The 16,056-nt window shown below is 42.2% G+C and overlaps 1 protein-coding gene across 2 annotated transcripts in view; it reads left to right on the top strand.

Moving 5' to 3' along the window:
• The window catches only part of ADAMTS18 (ADAM metallopeptidase with thrombospondin type 1 motif 18), a 154,940-nt gene extending 142,894 nt beyond the window's left edge, over positions 1-12,046 (top strand). The window contains exons 20-23 of one of the 2 annotated variants that reach the window (XM_034940764.3): positions 870-1,052; positions 2,625-2,837; positions 4,739-4,886; positions 10,097-12,046. In XM_034940764.3, the coding sequence (XP_034796655.1) occupies positions 870-1,052; positions 2,625-2,837; positions 4,739-4,886; positions 10,097-10,212 (660 nt within the window). In that variant the 3' untranslated portion in view covers positions 10,213-12,046. The remainder of the gene's footprint in view (positions 1-869; positions 1,053-2,624; positions 2,838-4,738; positions 4,887-10,096) is intronic. The other variant, XM_034940765.4, reaches the window with a different exon arrangement.
• Positions 12,047-16,056: the final 4,010 nt, after the last annotated feature.

Below are 16,056 nucleotides of genomic sequence, written 5' to 3'. Positions count from 1 at the left end.
GGCAAACAAATTATGGGGAAGAATGAAAAAACGGCAAGAGTTTTACCACCTGAACCGTGAGGCCAGGTAGCAGCCACTGATGACAGTTCTGCTGTGTTTTCCTTTAGTGTATATTACATGCTGGAGGGTGCTGCTTTCTGATTAATTTCAGCAATACACTACCAGAGGTCAGAGTAGGGCTTTATTTTTTAATGTTAGGACATATCTGTTAGCACAAGGGTCCCCAACCCCCAGGTCATGAACAAGTACCTGTTTGTGGTCTGTAAGGAACTGGGCTGCCCAGCAGGAGACGAGCAGCAGGCCAGCATCACAGGCTAAACTCCGCCTCCTGTCAAATCAGTGGCAGCGTTAGATTCTCAGAGGAGTTTGAACCCTGTTGTGAACTGCACAGGTGAGGGATCTAGGATGCATGTTACTTATGAGAATCTAATGCGTGATGATCTGAGGCGGAACAGTTTTATCCCAAAAGCCGTCCCTGGTGCCAAAGAAATTGGAGACTGATATGTTAGGGAATTAGGGGTCAGGAGGGAGAGAGAATATTTTTGAGCTTGTTTAGGGGTTCTTTCAAATGAGAGAATATATTTCTTTATAGCAGAGGGTAAATCTAAATAGTACATGATGTTGAGTCTAGTCTCTTTCTTTGCAGTTAGCAATATAATTTACAAAAAGAATTCAAATAATTGTTTTAGCCAGATATATATGGTGGGTAATGGGAATGGGGGTGGTTAAGTAGATCTCATAAAAAGGGCTTTCGTTCATGGAGTTTATCCCACCTTTCACAGGACTATATTTAGTGTTTTGTTTTTTTTTTTTAATGTGGCTACTGAAACCTAATGGGAATGCAAATAGAACTTTTTTTTCTTCTCAAGTGTTCCAAGACCTGTGGACGAGGGGTGAGGAAGCGTCAACTCCTCTGCAAGGGCTCTGCTGCAGAAACCCTCCCGGAGAGCCAGTGTACCAGTCTCCCCAGACCTGAGCTGCAGGAGGGCTGTGTGCTTGGACGATGCCCCAAGAACAACCGGCTACAGTGGGTCGCTTCTTCGTGGAGCGAGGTATGGATTAGAAGTCACTGCTGGGTCAGGAGATCGAGACCATCCTGGCTAACACGGTGAAACCCTGTCTCTACTAAAAATACAAAAAATTAGCCAGGCAAGGTGGCAGGCGCCTGTAGTCTGATCTACTGGGGAGGCTGAGGCAGGAGGATGGCGTGAACCCAGGAGGCGGAGTTTGCAGTGAGCTGAGATTGCGCCACTGCACTCCAGCCTGGGAGACAGAAAAAAGTCACTGCTGGAGGTTTCTTGAGATGCTCAGCTGACCTGTTAGCATCTAGGCTCACAAAACTCCTTTGTGTTGCACTCATTGATACCAAATGCCTGCTACTTCCCAGTTCTCTCCTGGTTTCTTCACGAAACATTGCTAAAGCACCCCCCCATGGATCAAGCCTATGTTTGGGCAGTAGGGGCACAAGACTTCATAAAGCACACGCAGAGAAAGCACACGTCAAGTGCCTTGATAGAAGTCTGTCATTTTATGGGAGAGCTCAAGCTTCACCCAAGCCAGTCTTTGGGAAGAACCCTTGTCAGAAGAGACTTTCTAGGGAGCATGGCCTGAAAGATGAGCAGGAATCAAAGCAAAAGGGGATTTGGGGCAAGGTTGTCCCAGACAGAGGGTGCAGCCTCTACACAGGAGTGATGACAGGGGACTGCACATTTAGTAAAGAAGGGACATGGGATGGGGTGGAAAAATCATGAGGGCCTTGGGTGACACACTAGAAATATCTCTCACAAATACTGGGGAGTAAATTTTTTATTTTTGAGACAGGGTCTTGCTCTGTTGCCCTAGAGTGCAGTGGCAAAATCTCAGCTCACTGCAGCCTCCACCTCCCTCGCTCAGGTAATCTGCTGCCTCGGACTAGAGGCATGCACCACTATACCTGGCTAATTATACCTGGCTAATTTTTGTAGAGATGTGGTTTCACCATGTTGCTGAGGCTGGTCTTGAACTCCTGGGCTCAAGTGATCCACCTGCCCCAGACTTCCAAACTGCTGTGATTACAGGCCTGAGCCACTGCACCCAGCCTAAAAGGATATTTTTCCTAAAAGGATACTTTTGACCCTCATCATGTTACCTCCTGTGTGTGAGAGGTTGGGTATATTTAAAGAGCAATTATTTGCTGTACAGTGGTTTTTCCCATTAAGCTCTGAATCCTTTTCTCTGGCCCTTACCCTCTTCAACTCAGATTCCTAACTCCTCAGGCCTTAGGTAGACCTGGACCTATAAGTTTGTAACCCTAAACCTGGAAATTCTTTTGCCCATCTTGCCTTTCTCCTGGACTCCATCTCACCCCCATGTGGCATCCCAAGGTTCCTTTTTTGCTTTATGAGGCTATTGATCTGTGTGATTTTGGGAAAGTCAGTTCCGTTCTCTGAACTTTGGTTTCCTTACCTATAGCGTGAGGTACTTGGCTGCTGTATCTTTAAGATCCTTGAGTGAGTGTGGTTGACCTTGTGTAATCCCATCCCTCCTATTCCATGTGGATGGTGCAACCTTATGTCAAACTGCCTCTGTTCAGAAGATGTGATCCTGGCAGTCTTCACTTTTACACATCCTGTCTTGGCTCCTAGTGTTCTGCAACCTGTGGTTTGGGTGTGAGGAAGAGGGAGATGAAGTGCAGCGAGAAGGGCTTCCAGGGAAAGCTGATAACTTTCCCAGAGCGAAGATGCCGTAATATTAAGAAACCAAACCTGGACTTGGAAGAGACCTGCAACCGACGGGCTTGCCCAGCCCATCCAGTGTACAACATGGTAGCTGGATGGTATTCATCGCCGTGGCAGCAGGTGGGTACAGGCCGATTGAGGAGGTGTCTATTCAAGTGAGATGTCGAAAAATGAGGCATTCTGCAAACAGTTGCTCTTAGTCTGTTAATGGTTGTCTAAGTAAAAACAACTAAGGGCTCAAGTTCTGAAGGCAGAATGGGTTTTGTTCTTTGGCCGTCTCTGCCCATGTGGCCCTGGGCAGGTAACAATCTGTAAACCTCAGTTTTCACATCTAGAAAATTATTATCTGGCAGAGTTGATTTGTTGTTGTTCATCAGAAAATGTATGTAAAACACTTAGCACCAGGCCAGTTATACACTGCTCATGTTGGTCATTGCTGTTGCTATGGAAACTACCACTCTAGTCTTTCTGTTTTAGAAATGCTGCTCACAGCCTTTACTCATTTGGTTCTTACTTCATGTTTCTGAACAATGTAATAGCTAATATTTGTCAAGCTATTACTATGCATAGTGCTAAGTACTCCTATTCAGGGGTAGTATGGTCCCTAAAGCTCAGAATGTCAGGCAATTCAGCCAAGGATTCTTCGCTTTTATCAGATACTAGAGGCACCCTTCTTTTCAGAAGACTTGGGTGAAACTTTAGCTAGGATTGGTGTGTGATGCGGTCCTTCCAGCATTCCACCCAGTAGATGTTGCTGCACAGCTGTTGAGTTCAGAGGACTCGGGTGCTCCCCACCTCACCATTAATCACAGAGTCCGGGTAGAGGTATAAATATGTACGTATGTTATCTATTCGGGAGGATCTGGAAACCAACACATGAAATTAGCCTGATTTTCTCTGGCCAGGCATTGTGCTAGGTGTTACACATATTGCTGGGGATTTCTTTTTAAAATTGACTCTAGTAAGTTTATAGTAAGTTTATTTAGATTAAGGGGTCAGCAAACAGTTGCCACCTGGCCAAATCTGCTCCCCCAATACCTGCCTGTTTGTATAAAGTTTAACTGGAACGTAGCCATGTTCATTTGCTTAATATATTTATCATTTGCTTAACATATTGGTCACAGCTGCTTTAGTGCTACAAAGGCAGTGAGGAGTACTTGCAACAGAGGCCATATGCCTATACAGCCTGAAATATTTACTATCTTGCCCTTTAAAGGAAAAGTTTACAAACTCCCAGTTTAGATAATTTGATAACAAGACTTGCCCTCAAATTTTAATTGAGACAGAAACTACAGTCAATTATAATGCATATGTACGTTTTTCTTAAATGTAGTAACTTTTTAAAATAAGAAAAATCCATTTACAGGGTTACATTTTTCTCTGGTTTTCCTTTTGTTATGAAGTATCTTTATAAATTTATGAAGTATCTTTATAAATTTTTCATATGGCTGTCTGGAAGAAAGACAGTTGTCTACTTTTGAAAATTTTTAATTGCACACTGAAATCAGTGACTCCTAAGAAGCACCAACTCTATCAGAATGTGGCCAACTCTATCAGAATGTGGCTGGGCACCGAGGACCTAATTCCAGAGCTGTCTCTGACCATTTCTTTTTCTGTCCCAGTTTTGAACTATGTCCTCCACTACTGCAGCTGCACAGATTGTCTGGAATTCTTTAAATCCTGTGATTAACTCCCTAGATGTGTCTGTATTTGTTTCTGCATTCTTAGAGCAGCTTCTGTATTTCTGGAGCTTCTCTTCTTTATGAGTGAGTCACTTAACTGGGAGACACACACTCTTGGGCTAGATAGATAGCATTTGCCTAAAACCCTTCTAATCAGATCAAAGGGATCACACTTGTTAGGATAGTTGCTGTGGACTGTAAGCACATGTGCCTGGCTCCAGCCAATCTGTTTCATCAGCAGGCATCTTGGTAATGTCATGAAGCATGGGAATTCCTTCTGTTTGATGTCACTGACCTCAGTAGAGTGTTTCTGACTCCTTCCTCTTCTCTCTGCTGCAGTGCACAGTCACCTGTGGGGGAGGGGTCCAGACCCGGTCAGTCCACTGTGTTCAGCACGGCCGGCCTTCCTCAAGTTGTCTGCTCCATCAGAAACCTCCGGTGCTACGAGCCTGTAATACAAACTTCTGTCCAGCTCCTGAAAAGAGAGGTAAAAAGGCACCATGCTCCAGTCAACTTTACTAGTCTTTAGATAATTTTTTCAAAGGCTACTTTGTTAGTGGTGCAGCCTGTGACATTGTACAACTCTAGGGTAAGCCATTCACCCGAAATCTATGTGATAGTGCTCCCTGGAGTTGTATAAGGCACCACTCTGGGGAAGTTGCTGTCCAAATAATCTTTTTCAGACAGTCTCACTCTGTCATGCTGGTGGGAGTACACAGCTCACTGTAACCTCTGCCTCCCGGGTTCATGCGATTCTCCTGCCTCAGCCTCCTGAGTAGCTGGGATTATAGGTGTGCACCACCACGCCTGGCTAATTTTTGAATTTTTAGTAGAGACAGGGTTTCACCATGTTGGCCAGGCTGATCTCGAACTCCTGGCCTCAAGTTCTGGGTTTACCGTCACAAGCCACATGCCCAGCCTATCCTAGTGATCTTGTTTGCATGGGTCTGAAGGGAATATTTAATTGCCACAATAATGCTTTTTAACCATTATTAATTTGAAAATGGGAACATAAAGGTGAACAACAATAGCCCTCAAGGAGCTCATATTGGAGCTCATATTTTAATGGAGGAGACAACTACAATCCATATATAAAGATGTTCATGTTTGTTGAAGATATAAAAAATTCGGAAATCAAAAGTAATAGTCATCAGTGAATATGTATTGCCCTAGGACTATACATAAATGTTTTCTTAAAGTTAGTTCAAGGGAAGTGCAGTGAGTACTGATAGGAAAATGGAAAGTCTGAGTAAACTGTACCATTCTTCACTATTTAAAGTAATCTGACAAATGCCAGGAAATATCTTTCAGCCTAATCTGCTTGCCTCGTGCTAAAGAATCTTGCACAAGACCAAAAAAAAAAATAGCTCTGTAGCAGTTACTCAGAGCCAGATCATCCTAGTCCATGCTGGGATACTACATAGGGAAGAAATGAGCAAGCGGTCATGTTCTTCCAGACTCTGTCCTCCTTTCTTCACTATCAGTGATTTCTCATTTCCACCCTTAATTACCAAAGATTCAGCCTAGAAGGCCACCAGCACCCCCAACGACCAATTATGAAATTGCCCAACAGTATCTCCTGGACAGGATGGGGAGAGTCAGCATGCACGTATGGCCCGAGGAGGCCATTTGTCTTGTTATTTTTTGCTCACCCAGCACCTAATACCACAATGGGCACGCAACACGTACTCAAAAAGTCTTAAATGAATAAATGCATGAGTGTATGGCTACATGAAAGATTGTGTGAAAAGTGCTGTGAGGTCCTCGATCTTGTTCAAAGCCAAGTCACCAAGCACCTTATATACCTCCAGCACTCTTCTAGGGATGAAAGAATAGAGCTGGGTCCTGTTCTTAAAAGAAAGCTACAACAACAAATAAGTGGTGGAATATTCACAGTGTTACAGTGATGGTCAGTTCTACCTGTGGTGCTGGAATGAGGGGAGTCTGAGAAATGGCTTATTAAAAGAGGAGCTTGGCTGAGTGCTGTGGCTCACACCTGTAATCCCAACACTTTGGGAGGCTGAGGCGTGAGGTCAGGAGTTTGAGACCAGCCTGGCTAACATGGTGAAACCCCATCTCTACTAAGAATATAAAAACTAGCTGGGTGTGGTGGCAGGTGCCCGTAGGCCTAGCTACTGGGGAGGTGGGAGGATCTCTTGAAGCCAGGAGGTGAAGGTTGCAGTGACCCGAGATTGCACCACTGCAATCCAGCCTGGGCTTTTTTTGAGACCCTGTCTCAAAACGAGGAGCTTCTCTCTGTGCCTCATGGCTGAGTCAGGTCGCTTTTGGAAGAATAAAGGATACAAGCCCACGTGTTTGTTCTGACCCAAAAATGTGGCCTACAGTTTACTAAGTTGAGGATTTTCTCCCATTCCCATCCCAAGTATAGGGATGATTACATGCTTGGCAGGGTGACTACTATGAATGTCGTTTGAGTGTATTTTCTGGCTGTGAGTTTTCAGAAAACATTAGTGAGCAGTAAGGAGGCGCATGGTGATGGAAGAAGATTCCGTTCTTTGCCTCCTCTCTGAGCCCCCCACTGTGGACCAGGTACTCTGCTAGGCACTGTGAGAGTTTCCTCCCGTTATGGAGCTTCCACTTGGGTAGAAGTTTCTACCCATTGTAGTCACTTAAACTAGACCCTAGAGAAGACCATTCTGCCCAGGGTGGCATCATCCTGTCATCCAGTGTCACCAAACAGGTTTGTTGTCCCCCAGATCCCTGCCCATACTGAGTGCCAGTCTATATATCATCATCAGTGTGTGATGCCTTATCTGGGTATGTTGGTTGGATCTCCACCTTGGGGAAACCACCCTTATGGTTGCACTGTACATATTATACATAAAATTCTCTTCAGAAAAGAGAGAAGGCCCTACAGCAGTCATACCACCCAGAGACTTGTGTCACACTGCATTGAAACTGGTTGTTTACATGTCTGGAAGTTACCTGGGCTGCAGACTAGTCATATTAAGTTAAGGATGAGCAGGCACTCAATACTAATAAGCTGCTCCTCATGGAATCCCACATCTTCAGATGGGGGCAGGCAGCATTGTATGGTGGAAGGAGCAAGGACCCTAAAATCATAAAAATAGAGTTGAATCCACACTAACTTGACACTCAGTAGCTATGGAGCTTTGAGCAAGTTTTGAACTTTCTGAGCATTCATAAAACCGGGAAATAATGCTTACTTTGAAAGACTGTTTTGAGTATTAAAGAAGGTAATTCAATTTTTCACACGTCTTTAGTGCTTACTATGAACCAGAAACTCTTCTGGGGTCTGATTACAAAATAAACAGGCATGGCTCCCACCTTCTGACAAGCTTGCTTCAAAATGGAAACAGACAACAAATCAACCAATTAGCACACAGTGTCAGAAAGTAAAGTAGCAGGGGTGAAGGGGTGAGGAAATAGGAAAACACCTTCAGATTATAATGATCATCAGATTATAATGATCAGGCATGACCACTTGATTATTTAGCACTTAAACAGAGACCTCAAGGAAGGTGAACCACATATGGATCTAGGAAGGTGAACCACATATGGATCTAGGAGAGTGTTCCTGGCAGAGAGACCCCAAAGTCCCCGATGCGGGAATACACTAACCTAATTGAGGAATGGCACGATGCTTGGAGTACAAGAAACAAGGTGAAGAGTGGTTAAGCAATACATGAAAAGTGGAACTGGAGGCCTTGTCAGTCAGTGTAAGGATTTCAGATTTAACGCTGAGTACGATGGAAGCCAATGGAGAACTTTGAGCAGAAGAGAAGAGCAATAGGATCTAGCTTTAGGAAGATTACTGGCAGTTTTTAGGAAGATTACTGGCAGTTAAGGTGAAAGGAGTGCAGGTTGTCTAGAGTAGAACAAGGACTTGTCAACTCTGCCAGGAAGCGGATGGAGGAGGTTCCACTAGAGCAGTGGCAGTACTGAAGAGGTTGGATGCTGGGTGCATTTTAAAGATTGAGCCAAGAGTATCTGCTGATTGCATGGAGAACGTGAAGCAAAGAAATGATTCCAAGGTCATCTTCAATAGTGTAAATGAAATACCTGACTCACAGTAGAAGCTCAAACAACCAGCTGTTAGTAATTATGATCAAAAAAAGCACTTATACTGACAGAATAGTAATACATCTCACTTCTGCTGCCTGACTTACATGAAGGGGGTATATAAAAAGGAATTTTAGGCAGAAACATCAAGGCTTGAAGAAGGAACTCTAAGCATTTCTGAATTATGTGTAGTGTAGACTCTAAATATTTTTAAAGTCAAAACCGTGCCTTAAAAATACATTAAAATGGGCCAGGGGTGTGCCTCACACCTGTAATTCCAGCACTTTGGGAGGCTGAGGCAGACGGATCACCCGAGGTCAGGAGTTCGAGACCAGCGTGACCAACATGGTGAAACCCCATCTCTACTAAAAATACAAAAATTAACTGGGTGTGGTGGTGGGTGCCTGTAATCCCAGCTACCCAGGAGACTTAGGCAGGAGAACCATTTGAACACATGAGGCGGAGGATGTAGTGAGCCGAGATTATACCATTGCACTCCAGCCTGGGCAACAAGAGCAAAATTCCATCTCAAACAAAACAGTGAAATGACTGGGCCCTTGCTCCTACAACATGCACTTATGTTTACATACCCATTCACATGCATTTCCTATCTCCTGAGGCCCATCTGAGTAAGAATTCTTGATGTACAGTGAAATAATCACATCTGTCCTGCTCATTGAACAACTAAAGAAATTAGAAAGGACTGGTGTTGACTTAAATTTATTTACTTGCAAACAACCGGTTGAGATTGACTTAAACCTACACAGACTGTTGGAGACCCGACTTTTTCAGTTAATCTCAACCCATTTGCAGGCAAATAAGGTGGCTTGACTCCCAATACATCAGGCTTCTTGCTCCTGAAATTATAGTTCATGGACCAGCAGCACACCCTCCCTTAATGCTCCCCTCTGACAGCCCTTCTGAATCAGAACCAGCGGTACTAGTGGTACAACAAAATCCTTAGGGGATCCCTAAAGCACCATTTTAGGGTATTTCCCTGGACACTGAATTCCATGGTAGCTCCCAGGCTACATAGGGAGGATCAGACATTGATCTTGGATTAGATGTGACATTTTTTAAAGACAAATCATTTAATTTTGCTAATGGTCACAGTCTTTTCTTGGCATCTAAATCCTGCCCCTACCTCACCCCCCTACCAAAGTCCCAATGTTTAATGGGAAAAACCACATAGAGGCACAAGGGAGGTGGGCCCAAGACCTTTGTTCTGTAGGCCCTCACCTTAAGAAAAAGGTGCTATGTTAATATTAATAAATCATAATATGCAAATCACCAAAGGCTGGGCCTGGTGGATCACACCTGTAATCCCAGTACTTTGGGAGGCCGAAGTAGGCAGATCACTTGAGCTCAGGAATTCGAGACCAGCCTGGCCAGCATGGTGGAAAACCCCGTCTCTACTAAAAATACAAAAATTAGCTGGGCTTGGTGGCACTTGCCTATAGTCCCTGCTACTTGGGAAGCTTAGGCAGGAGAATCGCTTGAACCTGGGCGGCAGAGATTGCAGTGAGCCGAGATCACACCACACCACTGCACTCCAGCCTAGGTGACAGAGTGAGACTCCATCTCAGAAAAAAAAAAAAAAAGAAAAAGGATAGACACCCTAGCCAACATGCTAAATGTATTTTCTTATTTTAGAGGATCCATCCTGCGTAGATTTCTTCAACTGGTGTCACCTAGTTCCTCAGCATGGTGTCTGCAACCACAAGTTTTACGGAAAACAATGCTGCAAGTCATGCACAAGGAAGATCTGATCTTGGTGTCCTCCCCAGCACCTTAGGGCCAGGGGCTTACCTTTCAACCTCTAGAGAGACCAGCTGCCTTTGAGACCAGGAGCTGAGCACCGAGAACCATTTGTGAGCTGCCGCTGTGATGAAGGAGCCTGCTCTGAGGAACAGACAGGTTGCCAGTAGGCTTCTAGCTCAATTCCCTGAAGCATGTGGTACTCTGAAGCACTTGAAAATGGGAAGCGATGACAAATCTGACTTTAAAAAAAATCTTTGATTTGCACTGTTATATGCAAGAAGTGGTGAATCACACTGAGATACGTCGATTTGGGGAGAGACCCCCCTTTTGAACTTCAAAGGGTTCAAGGGCAAAGACATCTGTTTTAAAAAGGTCCTTTATGACTTCAGGTCAAAGACTGAGACTCAGAACTTTCAAATCTGGATGGAATACCTTGCCTAACTGTTGCGTGGAGTTCACAGTTTGACTAACCCTGTGAACACCCAAGCCAGGAGTTCTATGAGAAGCCAAATGGTGCTCGCAATTGTGCTTGCTGCTGGACTGGCAAGCTTCATGTTATGTTTATTTGGTGTGCGTGTGTCTTTATTATTTTGTGTAAACTATATTCTGCTTATAGAGAGTCTCTGAGACTAAAATTGACAACTTGAAAAGTATTCCAAGGAATATTATGAAAATAGGGCAACATGGACTGTTTAAGATCTCCATGTAATTGAAATTCATGCAAGGAAACAACTCATAGAAAAGATAAATATGGATGCCCTTCACATGTTATCAACCTCATAACTTTTGGTGCTTGCTGAATCAGTCCATGAAAAGCTACAGCCCGCTCTTTGGGAATGAGACTTGGCAACATACCCATTTCTGGTATTTAAAAAATATCTAGGAGGAGCTAAATGACAAAACAGCAGTGTTTTGAGGGAGAAAGGACCATCATTTATAATACTCTGTACATACTACCAGAGCTGCTTGGAAAATTAAAGGCCACTTGTGGCTTTTTCCTACCAACTGATACGTTTAAATTTGCCCTAGGATTGAGCTAACAGCAAAAAAAAAAAAAAGAGAGAGAGAGAAAGAAAGGAGGAAACAGTGGTAATAAAAAAATCCATCTGTCTTCCTGCTATGTTAATATTAATAAATCATAATATGACAAGACCCTCACTGAATAAGAGTATTTTCAGTCATCAGAAGCCAGCTGTTGGTAGGCATTAATGAGTTTAAAATCGTTCTCAATTGAAAAAACATCACACTATTTTGCCAAAACCAAAGTAATTATAATACTGTGTCCTCCTGTAATTTTTTGAGAAGTGGTTATAAAGGGCATATTTACATAAATTCTACTTTATTCCTCAACTTCTTTGATGAATGTAACCCAATTTTACTTCTTTAAAAAGTCTCAATTCAAGCTGGATTAGCCAGCTCAGCATAATCAACTAGACAGTGGTTTGTTAAATTTAGCAGCATGCTTCGTTCCCATTCTAATTAAAGTCATGAGTTCTTGAATCCCAGAGAAATAATGCTTAGGAACTTCTCTCAATCTGCTTGGCTTGGCCTAGAGGAGTGGCCATTTTATCAACAGGAAAAAAAAAAATTTCTGTACTACAACCCCATTGCCTTCTGAAAAACAGCAAGTTATTTCTTTATATAATTATCATTTTATTATTTTATGGAAAATTAATTTATTAATTAATAGCCTATTATGTGTTCTCACTTGCTTCTCTAAGTAATATTTTGAGAAAAAATGTTGAATAAAACCATGGATTATAGAGAAAAGTCAAAATATATGTGTAATATTTAATTATTTTATAAGTTTTATAATAAAGTATTCCATTTCTTTATCTTTGACACCTTGTTAAGTTCTTGAATAAGTTAGTGAAAAGTCCATAATTTCAAAGGTAATTTAACTGTATAAATGTCACTCAGGACTCTTAGAGAATGGTTGGGTGCAGTGGTTCACCTCGGTAATCCCAGCACTTCGGGAGGCCAAGGCAGACGGATCACCTGAGTCCAGGAGTTCGAAACCAGCCTGGCCAACATGGCAAAACCCTGTCTCTATTGAAAATACAAAAAAAGTAGCCAGCTGTGGTGGCACACAGCTGTAGTCCTAGCTACTTGGGAGGCTGAGGCTGCAGTGAGAGGAGATTGGGCCACACCACTCCCCGCTGGGTGACAGACAGAGACTCTGTCTCAACAACAACAAATCTACAGAGTAACTTCATTGAGAAGAGGAAAGATAAGCTATTCAACAACTAGTGATTTTTCTTGTTTGCCTTTGAAGAAATCAAAGCATGAAATGCTAGGATGAAACAGATGACACATTTACCCTCTTGAGGACACACTATTTTGTTCCCCTGTAATTGTCATGAGAACATTTGTGGAAATCATCTAAGATAAAACTACCATAAATGTATTTTTACATTTAAAAGTCATTCTAGTAAAATATTTTTGTAAAAATAAAGAGGGGGAAGGGAAGGATGGGCAGGAAAACAAGAAAAAAATAAAAGTAATTGTTCTTGGCTTTTTGAAATTTTGAATCATTAAACCAGTGGAGAATAAGAACTGGGCAAAGTTATGTCCAATTGATCTGAAAATACTGTATTTTTCCCTGCATCTGTGATTACATGTGTGTCTACATAAGTTCATATGCGTATCTTTATAGTTAAGAGAATTTTTATATAATTTATTGCTATTTAGCAAACAAAAAATTATGATTAAGAATGGAAAATGGAATAGATGCAGATAAAATAGGTGACAGAAAAAAAGATATTTTGTTCTTTTTTTGAGACAGAGTTTCACTCTTGTTGCCCAGGCTGGAGTGCAATGATACGATCTCAACACCCTGCAACCTCCGCCTCCCGGGTTCAAGCGATTTTCCTGCCTCAGCCTCCCAAGTAGCTGGGATTACAGGTGCCCACCACCACGCCCAGAAAAAAAAATTGTCTTTATACCTTTTGGTAATAAGCAACCACATATTAGTGTTTAATGGGAATCAGGTATTGTACTGAACTATTTATATATGTTATCTCATTTAATCCTAACAATAGCCCACTTAGGAAGATACTATTATTCTTTGTTGGCAGGTGACAACTCGGATTCAGAGACATTACGTATTTAGCCCTAGTACACAGTCACTGAGTGATGGGGTCAGGACTCAAACCCAAATCCATTGGGGTTCTCGTGACTGTGTTGCGTTACCCTGGGATAGAGAAAGAAAAAGAAGGGCATGCAGGCCTTAGAACTCTACTTTTTGCCCCCTGAGATGCATGTGAATGGAGTTTGACAATAAGTGATTTAACAATGATAAATTACGGGCAGAGCTGGGAATTTCATATGGGGAACTGGGGTTGAGAAGTAATAAATCCTTACCTAGTCTTTTCAACAAAGTATACTTAAAGACTTGTTGCATATCTAAGTCTTTATCTGTAATAATTGCTTTGCTCTGGGATGATAGTATTTCCTGGGCAATCACACTAGAGTATCTGGAGCCTGCAACTCCAAGTCCATTAAGATGGAGGGAAAGCATGAGCGAGAATTCTCTTGGCATGGGTTCTATATGCTAATGGTAGAAAGACGATACCACACCAGGAAAAAAAAAAAAAAAGTTGTCTTTCTTTATAGCTTTTGGTAATAAGCAACCACATATTAGTGTTTAATGGGAATCAGATATTGTAATAAACTATTTATATATGTTATCTCATTTAATCCTCACAATAGCCCAATACACCACAATACCTCACAATACACCAGCATGTATTATGTAAGACATGGTTTAAGAAAATTTATAACACAGAACCCATTATTGCTAAGTGTGATGTGGAAAAGGTCATCTAATTATGTGCTATATGGTTTTATCTTTGAAAATGTAAAAATATGCATAAGGATTCCATGCTTTGTCTGTTTTACCTTATCTTTCCCCTAAGATCTTAATTCCTTGAATACCTCTATGGTCTCCACTGGTGCTGAGGGTTAACACCTAAGATGGTTTTCGTCAGTCACCCCTGGATCTGGGTGACTGACACCTTCTTCCTCCTGAGAGGACCACAGACTCCTGAGAGGTGATTCTCAAACTGTTGTCACTCAATTGCTATCATCATGAGTTTTCCCCATAAGCACGTATCACCTCTACCAACTTTTAAATCTATTTAAGTAAAAATATGATTTGCTGTAAAAAATATTTCAGCCAGGCACGGCGGCTCATGCCTATAATCCCAGCACTTTGGGAGGCTGAGGCAGGCCGATCACCTGAGATCAGGAATTCAAGACCACTGTGGCCAACGTGGTGAAACCCTGTCTCTACTAAAAATACAAAAATCAGCCGGGCTTGGTGGTGGCACCTGTAGTCCCAGATACTCGGGATGTTGAGGCAGGAGAATCACTTGAACCCAGGAGGCGGAGGTTGCAGTGAGCTGAGATCGCATCATTGCACTCCAACCCCGGGGAATAGAGTGAGACTCCATCTGAAAGCCATCATTCTCAGCAAACTAACACAAGAACAGAAAACCAAACACTGCATGTTCTCACTCATAAGTGGGAGTTGCACAATGAGAACACATGGACACAGGGAGGGAAGCATCACACACCAGGGCCTGTCAGGGGGCGGGGTGGGGGGTGGCTAGGGGAGGGATAACATTAGCAGAAATACCTAATGTAGGTGATGGGTAGATGGGTGCAGCAAACAACCATGGCATGTGTATGTAACAAAACTGCATGATTTGCATGTGTACCCCGAGAGCTTAAAGTATAATTTAAAAAAAAGTAAAAGAAATGATTTTCTCTAAAAAAAAGAAATTATTTTAAAATCAACTGTTTTACAACTCCTTTAAACATAGAAACGATAGAACATGGCATAAAGGGTAGCCGCAAAAGCCAAATATTTACATTTGTTAATTTTAATTACAAAATAAAATACAGTCACTACAACTGGTTTACAAAATTCGTCTGAAAATAAAAGAATTCCTCAACGACACTAAGTGACCTGTTCATAGTTTCTCAAGAATAGTCAGCTTAATATCACTAAGTTTAGAATAAAGATGGGATTTTATGTAAGATTATCTTGAGTCCCAATTCACAATTGCACAGAGAAAAAGCAAATTATGTCCACTTAATTGTGCCTTTGCTGATAGAGCTCGTCATTGAGGATCATGATGTAAGTGACATTTGTTCAACCAATTTTTGTAGAAAAGGCTTCAAAAGCAATATCTACAGTGTGTTTCTCTGAATCTGCCCAGCTATTTGTTAGTTTCCACAGTGGCATAGTGCCTTACTCATCTACAACCACCATATTGTTTGAACGTCATGAAGAGATACTTGCAGAGTGTCCTAAGTGTTTCCTTATACTATTATTTTTTTCTTGAGTCAGAATCTTGCTCTGTCATTCAGGCTGGGGTGCAGTGGCATAATCTCGGTTCACTGCAACCTCTGCCTCCCAGGCTCAAGAGATTCTCCTGCCTCAGCCTCCCAAGTAGCTGGGACAACAGGCGTATACCACCATGCCCAGCTAATTTTCTATTTTTAGTAGAGACAGGGTTTCGCCATGTTGGCCAGGCTAGTCTCGAACTCCTGGCCTCAAGCTATCTGCCTGCCTTGGTCTCTCAAAGTGCTGGTATTACAGGTATGAACCACTGTGCTCGGCTTCCTTAAATTTTGTTTAATGAGGGACACAGTCAAGTTTGTAATCAGTTCATTCAATAACAAAAAGTCATTTTTATAATTGTTGGTTGGTTTAATGAACAAATTAGGTTTAAAAATTGTTCCCAACATTATAATTGGGATTAAAAAGAGACACCAATATCTAGGAAAAGGAGATCCTGCATGTCTCTTCTTCCCACCCCTGTTTCATTCAACCCCTGTTCTTC

The sequence above is a fragment of the Pan paniscus genome, chromosome 18, assembly GCF_029289425.2.
Source record: "Pan paniscus chromosome 18, NHGRI_mPanPan1-v2.0_pri, whole genome shotgun sequence".
Taxonomy (NCBI): Eukaryota; Metazoa; Chordata; class Mammalia; order Primates; family Hominidae; genus Pan; species Pan paniscus.
This window is presented reverse-complemented; position numbering and strand designations above follow the sequence as displayed.